We start from the raw sequence: 15,622 nt of genomic DNA, 5'->3' as shown, positions 1-15,622 counted from the left end.
CCCATGTAGTGCTGGGTGGTGTGAACAAATATGTATATCACAGTAGTTTTCACATTTGGTTTGGTTAAATCTTCTTGTTTACTTAAAGGAGACATATCATGCCTGTAAATTCTTCCTTTTTACATATAAATCATACAGTTGTGGTCTATATAAAGCGGAACTGCAATGCTTGGGTCTGAATTCCTCATTATTATAGCTTCACAGGCCCCTTTCTACCCCTTTTCTGATGTGCTTCTAAGAGCAACTCGTTTTGGTGCGGTCTCTTTAAATGCAAATGAGACACTTCATAGTCCACCCCCTCTCCAGGTTGCACAGGTGAGACTCCGTTCAACTCCACCCTGTTCGGCCATTTTTGTAGTTTGATAGAAGAGATACGATTATGTAGCAGCGCAGAAGCTTTTTATTTACAAAATGACAACAGCGGAAGACTTGTCCATCCAGCTTTACATGTTCGAGCCAGAGTCGGACCCGGCGGAGTGAGAGGAAAATGAAGCAAGCACACAGTGCTAACATATGAAGACGGTGCAACTGCTAATGCTAACAAAACAATGACAGGGACGTCTTATCATCACACTTTTTGCTCTCTTCGTCGTCTCCAAAGATAGAAGGAATTGACCCCTCAATCAGACGAAGTCTTTCGGCAAATCCTTCTTTATACTGGCGGAGGTTGCAGAAGCAGTCATCCTTGAAGTGCTTCGCGCACACAATAATGACCTTACCCACAGATGTGGGTACATTTCCGTGAAAAATAAAACTCAACCAGGCACTTCGAAAAGGTTCTGATGCTGGGAGACGGTGTAATGAAGCGTGTGGGTTACTACATCCAACAACTGAACATTTTAACTTATCCTCTCGTAACTTCGGCATCCTTGAGCTTGGACTACAAAATAAAAGCGAGAAATAAAAATGGCTCGAAGTGTTGGGCCTGGAGTTGATGTACTAATTTGTCAGTTCCGCTGCAAATACTGTGACGTAATAGTTCAAAAAACGTAATAGAGAATAGAAAAATTGAAACAGATTGAAAAATATGACCAAAACAGAATATAAAGATATCAACGGAGCAGCTGAAGAGACTAATTTGAACTTTTCTGTACTTCTAAACACTCTAAAAATACAACAAAATGCATTTAAGGGCTAAAAAAGTGGATTTAGTATGATATGTCCCCTTTAAACACTGCTGCCATTCAAAAATATGACATTTTAAGTGGGGAATGGGCTGTCTGTGGAGAGGCTCAGTCACCGCAATACACGCTGCAGATTGAAAAGTGCAACACGTCACTATATGATGGGCACGTTGCATGCCCAGCCTTTCCACCCACTCCCATCATGTGCACAATACACACGCTATACTTGCATTGTTAGTCGCTCGATCCGATCCATGTGGAAGCAAAGTACGTGATCCCGGTTAAATCATGCCTTAACACAGTTGTGCTCTCACATGCGTGCTTGCTTATTGCAACTGAGAAACAGTCCCTTCTTATACAATGTCCCCAATGTATAATTTACTGCCACTCTACGCTACATGTTGGTGTTGCGGTATATAAAAAATCATATCATAGAGAAGAAAAAAAACACCGATATGTGGAATGATTGATCAGGAACGTGAGCTGGGTTTAGTCCGTCCTGAGACAGGTTAGTTAGACCCGAATGAAGCAGATACAGATTCTGTACTTTATTGTGTAAGGTATCAATAATGGTCATTTACAGAAGTAGTTACTTTACCCGGATCTCTTACTTCAGTAATATTGTCAGATCAATGACCACAGGGCGTTCTGTACGCTATGGGGAAGATTCCCTAAAGGTTTATGGGTATTAAAATGTGTGCAAAAATCACTCCACACACCACTAAGGGGTCCCTCTGATGAATATGTAATGGAGGCGGATTTTACAAGGGGTGCAAAAAAATGGGAGGGGGGAATACAAATAAATGAATGCAGTGGACGCAATGCAGTTCATCAAAGCTGGAACTGTTTGCGGTGACTGTTTCTGCGTCAAAAAATGTTCAACCCACAGGCAGCCATAGATCATGGCTGCAGTAAATGTTGACCCAATACATAGCGGAGATGGGGAAAAAAATGCTCCAGTTAACCTTTCTAGCGTAAGAAAATAATTTAAATAAAACTATAATGAGTATTAACAGCCATTTAATGAGAAAATGCAGAGTAAACTGTATGTGTGTGAGAGAGTAACATCTGAGAGTATGCCTGACACTGTGCTACTCAGGAGCTCAGACCTGCTGGATGATGTTTTCCATGAACTGATAAGAGCAAAGTTACAGTAACTGACGGAGCAGATCCATTATATCAGGGGGGGAAATAACATTAGGTTTTAAAGTTTATTAAACAACATTTTTATTTGTTTGTTTTGTTTTCTACATTATTAAATGTTTGTGCAGCAGACAAAGTCCACCTGCCTCCAATTTAACTTCCTCAAATGTCATTTTATGCTTCTGTGCCCTCACTTCTCCACGTTGAATGAACAAAACGTTCATTTAAATAGGGCGATCTCAACTACGTCTACACGCGCACCAATTTACGCTGCTGTTAGTGAATTCCCCACAGCAGGTGAGGAAACAGCACCACCAATGGCTTCAGGGACGCACCTGGTTTACTCCCCTTTATTTCACATCTTAGTGAGTCCACCCCTATATGTCACTGATACAGAAAATACGGTTTTCACCATTTCATTTCTCTTGTAACAGGACACCCAGCCATGCCCATTTACTGGGCTTTAGGATACCATCTCTGTCGCTGGGGTTACAAAAGTAGTAACTCGACCTGGGAGATTGTCAAGAGCCTGAGGAATTCTGGGATACCGCAGGTAGTCTTTCAAACAGTGTTTGGGGACATTGCTAGTTAATTATTATTTTTTTTAAACTTTTAATGATTTTATATGCACATTTATTTTTTTTATTTGCAGGATGCTCAGTGGAATGACATTGACTACATGGACAACTTCATGGACTTTACTTTTGATTCTACATTGTTTGGCACTCTGCCCAACATGGTCAAGGATCTGCATGCTCATGACCAGCGCTACATCATAATCCTGGTACACAGGGGTTTCTTTTTCATTTAACATGTGTATGTGTGATTTGGCTTCAGTGTTGGTGGCTGTGGTTTTCTGTACCTGCAGGATCCAGGCATCAGTAGCACACAGCCTGAGGGCTCATACTGGGCATTTGATGAAGGGCTGAAAAGAGGAGTTTTTATTAAAGATGCTGAAGGAAAAACACTTATTGGAAAGGTGAGATAAATAAAACATAACTGGGAAGGTTTAAATGTTAGACACCCTTAACTATTAGTATGCAGGTGGGTAAATACTTTTCAAGTTGAGTTTTGATATGCTAATAGGTGTGCTTACATATGATTTAGTTGGAGAGCATTTGTAATGTGACTAGAGCATACAGTGTATCATGTGTAATTGTATCTGTTTGTACAAAGAAAATCACTAAAAATGTATTGTGGAAACCATGCAGACTTCTAAGGTGTTGGCTTTGTTAAATTCCAGTTTATTATAACCAAAAAAAAAAAATGGAAATTTCTATTGTCAATTTGAGAGAACTGCTGAACAAATTTTAATCTTTAACGTTCAATTCTATTAAAATTTCCACATTACCGGGGAACTGTCTTGCACAGTGATGCTTTGTAGATTCACTCAAAGTCAAAGCAAAGAGCCACAGACTCCAGCCCTAAGAGATAAAGTGAGCTGTAACAGTGTAACACACAGACAGTTGTCATTGCTTAGAGGTGCAGTGTTCACCTGCTAAAGCTACATTCTGTGCTTTCTCCACCGGGAGTGTGCGTTTGTCTTCCTTGTACATAATTTTCATTTATTTCCGTTTTATTTTGGAGGGAAGGCTTACATTCATGATTCATACTCACATTACAGTAATGTAAACACTCCGGATTTAACAAAGAATGCTCGTTTATATTGGTAGTCCCTTACATTTAACATCATAAAAACGACATTATATACATACATACATACATATATTGTACAAAGATCCATACAGAACTAAGACACGGTGCAGGCTCCCCATTCAATACTGCATTCAATACAAGCTGCTCCTCCTCAACTACAAGTCCCTCCATAACCTGGCCCCGCCCTACCTCACCGAGCTAATGCAACAACACCAACCCACCCGCCACCTCCGCTCAGCCGACACCAACCGCCTCTCTCCCATCACTCGCATTAACCGCCGGACCTTGGGGGACCGAGCCTTTGCCATCGTTGTCCCCACCCTTTGGAACTCACTCCCACCGCCCATTAGAAACTCGGACTCACTACCAAACTTCAAATCATTACTCAAAACCCACCTCTTCAAACTGGCTTTTCCATAAACCCGTTTTGTTTCATTTTTTGTTTTGTTTTGTCCTGTTCCCCATGTAAAGCGTCTTTGAGTGTCCAAAAAAGCGCTATACAAATTTGATCTATTATTATTATTATTATTATTATTATTATTATTATTATTATTGTAAGCTGATTTCCTCTAAAGCCGCTCCGCTCACCTCTCTTAGTCCCTGGTTCTCCATCACAGCAGTTTATAAATTCCATTTTTGAGTGAAAGCCTGTGACTGTAACTTTGTTGTGTTTTGTTCTGGACATTGTCCAAATGCTCATTAACCGCAGTAAAGACTCCCACTGGATGTCCAAAAAACTAATTGTGATAAAAACAATGCTAAATATTGACACAATATTCTCAGCCTAGTTAAAACACATTTGCATAACCTCTTGTCTTGTGATGTCATTGTCCAGGTGTGGCCTGGTCTCACAGCATATCCTGATTTCTCTGATGAAGTGACACATGAATGGTGGTTTGAAAATCTTCAAAGGTTCCACAAGAAGGTGCCATTCGATGGACTGTGGATTGTAAGTAACTGATTTTTAAACTAGATCAAATTGATAAACACACTAAAACTCTGATTTTGTCACATTTTCCGTAAGGACATGAATGAGCCTTCAAACTTTCTGGATGGATCGACCAATGGCTGTCCATCGAACAGTCTGGAAAACCCTCCCTATACTCCAGGTGGAAGAAATATACCTTTACTCGAAGCATAGAAAAATGTTTACAACTGTGTGCTTCTTTCAGGTGTTTTGGGAGGTTTGTTGAGAGCAAAAACAGTGTGTGCCACTGCACAGCAAAAGCAGTCAATTCATTATAATATGCATAGTCTGTATGGACTTATGGAAGCCAAAGCATCTGCAAGGTACGTTCTAATAATAATGGTGTAACATAAGCGCAAATTGACCTTTTTCTTCCTTGTTTTTTTTTCTTTGTTTCTTTTATTATCTCTGTGATCTTATCCAGTGCTCTGATGCGAATCGTGGCAAAGAGGCCTTTTGTGATCTCCCGCTCCACCTTCCCTAGTCAAGGTTTGTACTCTGGTCACTGGCTGGGAGACAACAGAAGCCAGTGGAAAGACCTTTACACCTCTATAGCAGGTAGGAGTTTCAACACTGCAAACTGACTTTTAATGTAATACTCATGAAAATATCACAATACATTTGCCCTCTCTCAAACTTTGAATGCAGTTTTGTAAGAAAAATGATTACTTATAATAATCATATCATGTTCTCACAAAGAGCCAAAAGCACATCTGAGTGATGTACATTTTTCACTAAGCTGTCAATGAAGGCATTGAGTTTCTTACAAGACTGAAATTGCACAATCATTTGTTTAAAGACTGAGAGATTATCAGGGACTGCCTTTAGGTCAAAGGTCTTTAATGGAGCTAAGTACACTGGAATTGAGGTTTCAATCTAGACATGATAACTATGAATGAAGCTGTCAATTTACCAATATTGTTAAACTGAATTTGATCTTTTTTTACTATCACAGGCATCTTGACCTTTAACCTTCTGGGCATCCCACTGGTGGGAGCAGATATCTGTGGCTTCAGTGAGGAGCCGCAGGAGGAGATGTGTGTCCGCTGGACTCAGCTCGGAGCCTTTTATCCCTTCACACGGAATCACAATGCCATTGACATGCAGGTAAAACCTTTACTGGGACAGTTTACAAGCTGCAGCACACAGATCTGCCTTGCATGTATGTGATAAAAGTTGTTTTGGTTTTTCAATTACTTTTCGATCAGTTTTACAGAATAATATATGCCTTAACTTGACAAAGTTGTTGGACATAAAATAAGCCAGGGAAATGGGGATTTCTGCACATTATACATGGTACACTCAATAGAACAGATTGTGTCTAGGGTGTGAGGGGTCTGCAGTGATGTTACCTGCCTGTGTCCTGACCCTCTTGGATGGGGGGCAGTTCGACACTGATGATCTTTTTTACGGACCTGATTATCCGTTGTAGTCTCTGTCTGTCTAGTTTGGTTGCAGATCCAAATCAGACAGTGATGGAGGTGCACAGAACAGACTGAATGATGGAGGTGTAGAACATTATCAGCAGTTCCTGGGGCAGGTTTAACTTCCTCAGCTGTGCCTTTTTTCTGATTGTGTCTATGTGGGAGGTCCACTTCAGGTCCTGTGAGATTGTGGATCCCAGAAACCTGAGAGTCCATGGTAGCCACTGTGCTGTTCAGAATGGTAGGGGATGTGGGGGGATTTCTACTGAAGTCCAATGTCATCTACACAATCTTTAGCGGGTTCAGCTCCAGATGATTCTGACTGCACCAGAGAGCCAGCTGTTCCACCTCCCGTCTGAAGGCAGACTCGTCCCCGTCCTGGATGAGACGGATGACGGTGGTGTCGTCTGCGAACTTCAGGAGTTTCACAGAGGGGTCCCCTGAGGTGCAGTCATTGGGGTTAAGGGAGAATACCAGTGGGGAGAGAACACACCCCTGGGGGGCGCCAGTACTGAGTGACCGGGTGCTGGATGTGATGCTTCCCAGCCTTACTTGCTGCTTCCTGTCAGTCAGGAATTTGGTGATCCACTGACAAGTGGAGGCCGTTTTTTTTCTTTAATATTTTGGTTTATTTGACATTACTTTGTTGGACCCTGTTTTGACATTAAACAGTTATTTCCAAGACATTTTTGTGTGAAAAAAGTAAATTTTCTTTTACTTTGATTTATTTATTAAAGCAGTAAAAGGGTAAATCATCCAAGGGGGTTAATGCTTATGATAGGCACTGTATATCAGTGATCTTATACTCTTACTCTCTTACTCTTATCCTAATAAAACATGGGAAATTAAATAAAAGAAAAGATTATTTTCAATTACTCTGCCATAAACACAGTAAATGTCAGGATGGACCACGTCTAAAATAAAACACCTCTTCTTTAAGCCTACAACTGAATTCTAAAGTATATATTCTGCAAACAATAAGAAAGGAAGTATTGCAGCTACATCTAGCATTCTTTGAGTCCACTAACAGCAAACAGAATAATGCAGAAGCCAATCCAGGAGCAAACAAGTCCAAACACAACAATGGTAGTCAAAGACAGCCTAAGGTGAGCAGCAAGCAAAGGGGAAAGCTTGACATGGCCTTCAGAGTATATCTACCGAATGTCCGTACGTGGCTGGCTTGGAAGCCCTGGCCAATCACATGCTTGCTTCCCTTCTGAACTGGTCCATTCCGTGTGGAGCCTGGAAACATGTTGGCAGGGCACAAAGACCAAAAACAAGAGCTCTCATATCTTACCCAACGCACCCAGATATAGAAAAATAAGAGAAGTGGGAAAAAATAGGGCTTGTTATTACACACTTCAGTTATAAAGCCACAATAAAGCTCGGTTGCACCATGTAAGTTTCCCTCTTGATTTAAAACGCGGTAGGCACCTGCTGGATTAAGAAGAGAACTTTGACATTTTCCCCCCTTCCACTCTTCACATAAAAATGGATTTCTTGATGTGATTTGAAATTGTTTTGCTTTCTGAAACAATCTTTTCCTATGATGTGTTTCCAGCCTCAGGACCCAACAGCTTTCAGCCCACTGGCTCGTACTGCCATGAAAGAGGCCCTGCTGCTGCGTTATTCTCTGTTCCCAGTCCTCTACACTCTCTTTTATCACGCCCACGTGCATGGACACACTGTGGCCCGACCAATGATGTTTGAGTAAGTAAAACTGAAAAATCCATTTGTTGCTGATTTGGCTTTGTTATAAAAGTAAAGAGGCAATCTGAAGATTCTCATAGAATCTGAGAAACACTCAAATCATCTGTTTTTTTATTTGTTTAGGTTCCCAAAAGATAAAAACACCTATGGCATCGATAAACAGTTCCTGTGGGGGAAGAGTTTACTGGTGACACCAGTTTTGGATCCTGGAGCCCGACATGTGGTGGGATACTTCCCAGAGGGTGTGTGGTATGATTTTTACACGGTAAGACTTTCATGCCCAGCAGAAGGATGAGTCTTTTATGTTTCATTTCAGAAAGATTTAATCTCACACTTTGTTCCAGGGAGACTCTGTGAGCAGCAAAGGGGAAGAACTCCAACTGGATGCTCCTTTAGATAAGATTAACCTTCATTTGCGTGAAGGCTCAATCACACCAACACAGGTATTAAAATTATTGGGGTGGGACACTTGAAGAAATGTCTCACACTACAGCTCATCACACAATCCAACATGGACCTTCTAGTCCCTATTTTGGTGATCTAAAGTGCAGCTTTGCGCTGTATTTTGATCACAGCGCTCTGCCCCCCACATTTAGGTTAGGCGCAGTGGTGTATGAAGTACCTGAAAAAAATAACAAAGTACAAATGCATTAACTAAAAATGACAAAGCAGTATCTTTAATAATTTGTGGTTATATTGGCTGTAAAGCACAACTTCTTAGCTTTCAGAAACAGCTTTCTCCAATAGAACAAATATTAGCAGCGTTACAGTCTTTTCAATGAACTTGTTTCCTGAGATGCGTTCAGGGTCCTTAGGAAACCCAGACAAACAAAGACATTTTGATAGGTTTGTAAAATCCCGCCAGACGGTTAGGACAAGATGTGAAAAGAGGATATGTACGTAAAAGCTGACATATGGTCACCCTAATCAACAATAATTGCTGATGTATTATGTTGATCTCCACCACCCCGGACATCTCATTCCTGCCGTTACCTCCAATTGTATTGTATTGTAACAAAGTATATTTACTTTGTTCCTGTACCTTTGCCCCATGGAAGAAGGTGTTTTAGATTGCAGGCAAGATCCGTTGCAGATCACAGACGCAATGCTAAATGTTCACCTGCATTAACAGGTTTTTAAACATTTGTGGTTTAAGCAGACAGGGGGCTCGTAATAGTGATTAGTGCAGTAAGCATGCATTGATCAGCCTGTAGTGTCAAAGCAAAACTTCCCCTCTCAGCTGACGTTCACAGATTTAAAATGACGTTCTTTACGCACCACAGCTTCATCAGGCTGTGCATAAAAGCTCACCATGCTTCGGGCAGGCACCGTACCCAAGGTTACACGACTCCCACAGCTCTACAGCGTGCACCCCATGCTACACACCACAGAGAACAGAGTTAAGCACAGAGTCTGTCCATATCGGCATACAGCTGAGTTGTGCACACAATGACATTGGACACAAACAGTGCCACAGGGTGCACAGCCTGTGTTTTTCTTAGTGAGATTGCTGAATGAGCTGTGTGGCTGTGTGTGGAACACCACTTTTCCCACTGTCCTTTCGGGGCACGTTTATCTCAATAAACTACAACCCGGAATAATGACGGTGTTTCATCCAGCTGAATGAGGTGGGCGCAATCCTGAGGGCATAGGTACCCAGGGACCCTCAGGGTTATAAAAATTAGCCTGGCTAAATCCACTATTTAGGTTTAATAAAATACCCCCCAGATCTCCTCTAATGTTGTTTTTAGTCATAGATTGAAACTCAAACATTATGTTCTGTAATTAAAAAAAGTTTTGCAGCTTTGTCCGTTCGTTGAAAGTGTTTTTTTCTGTCATTAATTTATGGTCAGGCACCAAACCTCACCCTGTGGGTAAGCAGCGGTCAGCCACTCCATCTGATCACCGCTCTGTCTAATGAAGGCTCAGCCACTGGAGATTTGTTCTGGGATGATGGAGAAAGCATCGACACGTACGGCACCGACCAGTACTCCTACATCACTTTTAGCGTTGCTGAGGTGCGCACACCAACATTTTTCATCTTATTTTTTCTTAATTGTAGATATTGATAGAACTAAGCAAAATCATTTTCCCGTGTGTGCAACACCACAGCTTGTTATCTTGTGACTACACTGTTTAAGGTAGAGTAAAGGCCCCCCAGGAGAGCTCTTCTTCTGCGTCATTGTCGACTACAAAACCGCAGAGTTGGAACTGTCGTCCCCTACAGTCACTGTAAACAAATAAGAATTACATCTGCATCTTTAACTTTTCCTGGTTTTATAGAGCAACCAAAAGCAGCACATCATCAATCTCATGATTTCAAGATGGCAGAACACAACCTCCTAAACTGTAAAGTAGTACCATTTTTAAAAGGGAATTAAATGTATATGGGGCATAATAATGTGTTTTGTCAGACATATATCTATAATTTTTTTGGCCAAATTAGGAAAAACCCTAATGGATCTAATTAGGATGAAAAAAAGAATTATTTAATATATTTAAAGATGTCCTCATGGCTTGATTTTAGTTTTAAACAAGCACATTCACCTTCTATGGAACTCTGCATGGTAGCCAAGTGAAAGTTGAGAAATCTGTTTGACGTGTGTGCTCAAAACACAACAAAAAAATAAGGTTACTTTGACAGGGACTGAAATGATGAGATTACATTAAAATCAATGTAAATGACGTGACCTCAAGTTTTCTCCCCTGAATTTGATTTGGACTACAAGGTCAAGCGATTAAAATCGCTCTAAGTTGAAAAATTTGAACTTTTCAAGCGACTTGAAGCGACAACTCCCTTGTACTTCACCGTCTGTACAGCTGAGGGAGGAGCTGCTGCTTCCTAAACGTACCGGGGCAAAATTAAAGCGGTTACATTCTTAAACCTACATTCTGAATGAACTCATCCTTTAGTAACTCCTTAAGTTGACCATTTATGCCGTAAAAGCAGCTCTGTTTATGAAAAGTGAAGTGAAGTGATCAGCCAGTTGTCTCCCCTGTCACCCTGCTGCGCAGACACACACACACACACACACACACACACACACACTTGTTCCCTGTTCATGACGTCACTGGAGCGATGAAGTGACCAAAATCCACCACTGTGTTCAAGCGACTCATCATGGGCGATTGAAGTTACTGCAGTCGCTAGTCGCGTTCGGTGTGAACGCACCTTAATAATAAATGTTATAAAACGATCGCTATGAAACAAAAATATAAGGAAGCTACATACGGCATACGTCAGCATAACTACTGCCGTCCTAACTGGGCATAAACCACAACAGGTTTATATAACTTTGTAAGCTTTTTTATGTGAAAAATAGGCTTACATTTATGCGAGTCCTTTGGCGCCATGTTGCTGAGTTGCGTGAAAGCCTGAAACTCCTCCTTCCCCTTGTTTTAAGTTAGCATCGGTGAAATCTTCATTGAGAGGGGTGAATAGCCCTCCGCCTCTACACAATAGTGAAATTGGACACCCCTCCAACTCTCGTGAATGCGCATTTCAGAGGGGTAGGGCTAAGGCAGGGAGAAATGAGACACAGCCTTAGTCCTCTTCTCTGACTAGGTGGGAGCCAAGTGTATGTGGATTCCACAGAATGGTAGAAAATCATGTGCCGAGATAATCCACACACAGATTTATTCTGTGGTTGTAGCCAGGTTGTGATAGCAGTTTTTTTTGCAGGGCAGTATTATGAAAAAATCACTTTATAATGGTTTTGCTACAGTGATGTACGTTCTTTTAGCCTCTTTCAGAGGGCCAAAGTTCAAAAAGTCCTGTTTCCTCCCTCCCTTGTTATTCCACATTTTATAAAAAGTCAGTTCAAAATGGGCGACTTGGATTTTCCTCACGTCATGACGTCACAATGCGGAAACTCCTCCTCCTGACAATCCTGGCTCCTCCTACCCTGTAAGAATGTGAGCTCCACCCTCTCAAACTACCTCACGGGAAAAACAAACATAGCGACGGCAGGTTAATATCACAGTTAATATATTTACGTTCAGTTTATTGATAATCCAGTGTATAGATAAACCGGAGAGCGCTCACAATGAGTTTCACTTTTAGTAGCTGTTATACCGCCTTGCATTGCCTTTATGCGATGATCTGACGTGTTTGTGACCAAATACAACGCAGTGGTTGCAAAAAAAAATGGACTACTGTCTTGAATTGACTATTTCTGTGACCAGAAGAGGTGCGGATGAAAAGAAAGTAGCATAGCAGCTCATGTGAGTGTTTGAAACAGCTGTTTCAGCTGATAGTTTACCTCACTGCGGCGCATGTGAGCGGTCACAATCGGTTTCATTTTTAGTAGCAGTAGTTATACTGCCTTGTATCGCCTTTATCGCCACCTGTCGAAAACTGCCTCGTTTGTTGTCAACAACTTATTCTCTGGAGAGGAACGTTGTTTACGGATGCTCTGCACGGTGTGCACCGCCACCACCCCCCGCACATACCGCCGTCTGTGTGTGTGAGGTTTTTGTCACGGCTACCAGAAGCTACTATGCTGAGATACAACATGGACCGCTATTTGGTTAAGACCAGATAACCATCCAATAAAGTGAACCAGTCCATGTTCCTCCGTCAGATCCACCCAAAGTTCCACAAACACGGGGACAGAGATGAACCCGCTGCAACGATTATGAACTGGAAACCAATTTGTTTATGGTCAGATTTAACACTTGTATGGATGAATAAAAGCTAAACATGTCACATGAAATAAATATTAACATAATAACTAATGTCACTATTCATTCATCCCAATTTGTGAAATGCAATATTTTTTATTATATTTCATCAGCAGTAAAAACACTATTGAACTAAGCTAACTTAATGTGCTTTTTTTTTTTAATAGTTTTATTTCAAGTGAGGAAATAAATGAATTACATACAATAACACTAATAGTAATCCACATGCACAAATATATTCCATAAAATTTCAGCTCATGAGCTATTTGAGTCAGCAGTTATTGTAGCCTTTTAAAATGTGTCTAGTGTTGATGTATTCAGATTTATTTGTATTTGTAAGGAACCTGTTTACACTAAGTTGTGAATTTTTTAATTTATTTTTTTATTTATGGTTTTTATTTATCGTGATTTTTTTATCGTTATCGTGATAAATACTAGAAATTATCGGGATACTTTTTTTTGTCAATATCGCCCATCTCTATAGTGAAGTAGCGATTACTGTATTCACTCGAATTCATGTTGGGTGTGGGATACATATGTATGTGTATATACGTATATATGCATATGTGTGTATCCATAAAATGAAGAGTCCGTCCTTAAGACTGCTCTACTGTAAAGTGCCTTGAGATACCATTGGTTATGATTTGGCACTATACAAATAAAGATTGATTGATTGATTGATTGATTGAGATTGACTCATTCTTGTATAATATTGTTGTAGAACGTGATGACCTCGCAGGTTATTCGAAGCAACGTAGAAGCCACCTACATCACAGTGGAGTCAGCCACCTTCTATGGTGTGAAGGAGAAGCCGACCCAAGTGCTGGTCAACTCCCATGATGCATCATTCACCTACAGGACCAATCAGGTTAGGATATTACACTATCTTGGAAACATTATTTGGTTTGTTGTAATTTCTTGAATAATCTTTTTAAATGACAATGTCAAGTAAAACTGTAAAAATAAAATGTACAAAAAAATGTATGTTTTTGAAAAGGTTGTAAAAATCTGAAAAAAAGTTTGATGGAATAAAAATAGTTTGGCTGGAAGAAGAGGTTATGAATCGCTATGTAATAAATAAAGATCAGACAACCAAGTTTTGTGGTCTGAATACAATCTAATTAATTGCTTGAATTTTGACAATTAATGAGGAGGTTGTGTGATATGATAAAAAAAAAAAAAAAGCCAAAGCTATGTTTAATATGTCAAACAGCAGTTGTAATGGTTAATAAATGCAGACAAATGCATAAATGAACATTTGCTCTATCTTCTCCTTCCAGGTGTTGACTGTTGCAGATCTGGGTCTGAACCTTAGTCAGAATTTCACCATCAGCTGGAGTTAACACATTGTATCTGTTTTGTTTACCTTTGAAGTGATGCCGCTGGACGTCCTGTTTTGATATTTTTGACTGTAAATCCACAGCCCAGTTTAATCATCTGAAACTTAAGTATGGCCTTTGCTTTGAACACACACAGGTTCAGATGTAAAGTCTGTCTTGAGCAGGCTTCATTTCATACTTGATGTTTTCATGGTTCAGACGTAACACTCATCCATCAGTAAGGGTGATGGGAGTGCAGTTTTTTAAACCTCATCTTAAAATGGGCTTTGCACTAATCCGAAAACACAAACGCTGACCTCCAGTAGTTCAGAAGCAGCATGGACTTGTAGGCAATTTCACCCCTTTTTATATTTTTAACTTGAAGTAATCCACCCTCAAAGATGATGTGCAATAAGGATACTAATGATGCGGGAGTAAAACACTGGTTTGAATAGACTTCATGCTGTGTTTTAGTACTTGTTTCCAGCATGTTCTGCTATGCTTAGACACAGGTGCCTAAGGTTTATTTTTGTTTTAAATGATGTGTTTCTGTGAGTTTGTGTGGCTTCCTGCAGACTCTCCATTGTGCAAATTGAGTTTTCCTGTGATTCACAGTGCTGTTATGCGATCAACAATGTGAAAACGCTGAAGATATTCTACAGCTTCATGATCTGCATTTACGTCACTGTGCCCAAACCCTGAGCTGTATCTCTATTCTTGCAATGCTAACTGTGAAAATCTGCACCTTTTCATTCGTTTTGAAGAGCAGTTTAGAGTGATGCCACACACCTGTCAACATAATCGTATTGCTATGTGAAAGTTTTTAAGACAATGATTGCTGAGACAATGAATGTATTAAATCCAGTGACGCCAAAAATGTGCATTTTTCTGCTGTGATACTTTGTTTTTAACATTATCAATTAAAAAAGGATTCTCTCCAACTGTTTTGTCTGTGTGATTTATGTGTTTTTGCTAAATATGCAAAATATGTGCTTGTGGTCCCGCTGTCGGCTGATCAAAGAGAAGTCCTGACGGTCATGTTGTCCTCTTCCTCCATGAGTTCTCTGTGGTGTTGTTCATATATATCAGGTAACGCCAACTCTGAACTTTTCATCGGCTAACGAGCACTTCTGACACCGCTATCATTGCGGAATGCGGATGTTTATGTGCCGTAAAGCATCGCGCGGTACCAACGTCATCACATTTTGCGCGCGGGTCGAGTTGTGCGTGCGCATGCGCAGCCAACCGTGCCAGTCTGGCACGCTGTTTGGACCACCTCTTCCAGCAGGACCATCGGGCCGTTAACCCCCTGCGGTGCAGATCACACCTACGCAGGCCAGACAATGGCCCCCCATGGTTTCACACATGTACAGAGCTGGTTAGGAACGGCCCTGGTTGCCAGTGTGAGTACACCCGTGACCAGTCAGTCACCTGAGGTGTCTAATCATGGTTTTGGGGTGGACTTACGATATCCCATCTACTGTTCTAACTTTACTAAGATCCATCTCTACAACCATTATTATATTCGGTAGTAAATTCACAAGTTTACCAGGATTGCAGCAGATTTATGATCAATTCTCTGAAAAAATGTAAGGT

General features: G+C 40.7%; 1 protein-coding gene across 1 annotated transcript in view; it reads left to right on the top strand.

The window, feature by feature from the left end:
* The window catches only part of gaa2 (alpha glucosidase 2), a 29,767-nt gene extending 14,800 nt beyond the window's left edge, over window positions 1–14,967 (top strand). Inside the window, exons 8-21 of the mRNA XM_028448708.1 lie at window positions 2,702–2,820; window positions 2,920–3,051; window positions 3,136–3,246; window positions 4,759–4,872; window positions 4,948–5,032; window positions 5,096–5,213; window positions 5,315–5,448; window positions 5,846–5,997; window positions 7,876–8,024; window positions 8,148–8,289; window positions 8,369–8,467; window positions 9,878–10,042; window positions 13,429–13,575; window positions 13,988–14,967. Coding sequence (XP_028304509.1) covers window positions 2,702–2,820; window positions 2,920–3,051; window positions 3,136–3,246; window positions 4,759–4,872; window positions 4,948–5,032; window positions 5,096–5,213; window positions 5,315–5,448; window positions 5,846–5,997; window positions 7,876–8,024; window positions 8,148–8,289; window positions 8,369–8,467; window positions 9,878–10,042; window positions 13,429–13,575; window positions 13,988–14,050 — 1,730 coding nt within the window. The 3' untranslated portion in view covers window positions 14,051–14,967. The remainder of the gene's footprint in view (window positions 1–2,701; window positions 2,821–2,919; window positions 3,052–3,135; window positions 3,247–4,758; window positions 4,873–4,947; window positions 5,033–5,095; window positions 5,214–5,314; window positions 5,449–5,845; window positions 5,998–7,875; window positions 8,025–8,147; window positions 8,290–8,368; window positions 8,468–9,877; window positions 10,043–13,428; window positions 13,576–13,987) is intronic.
* Window positions 14,968–15,622: the final 655 nt, after the last annotated feature.

Source organism: Gouania willdenowi, chromosome 1 (assembly GCF_900634775.1).
Source record: "Gouania willdenowi chromosome 1, fGouWil2.1, whole genome shotgun sequence".
Lineage (NCBI taxonomy): Eukaryota > Metazoa > Chordata > Actinopteri > Blenniiformes > Gobiesocidae > Gouania > Gouania willdenowi.
This window is presented reverse-complemented; position numbering and strand designations above follow the sequence as displayed.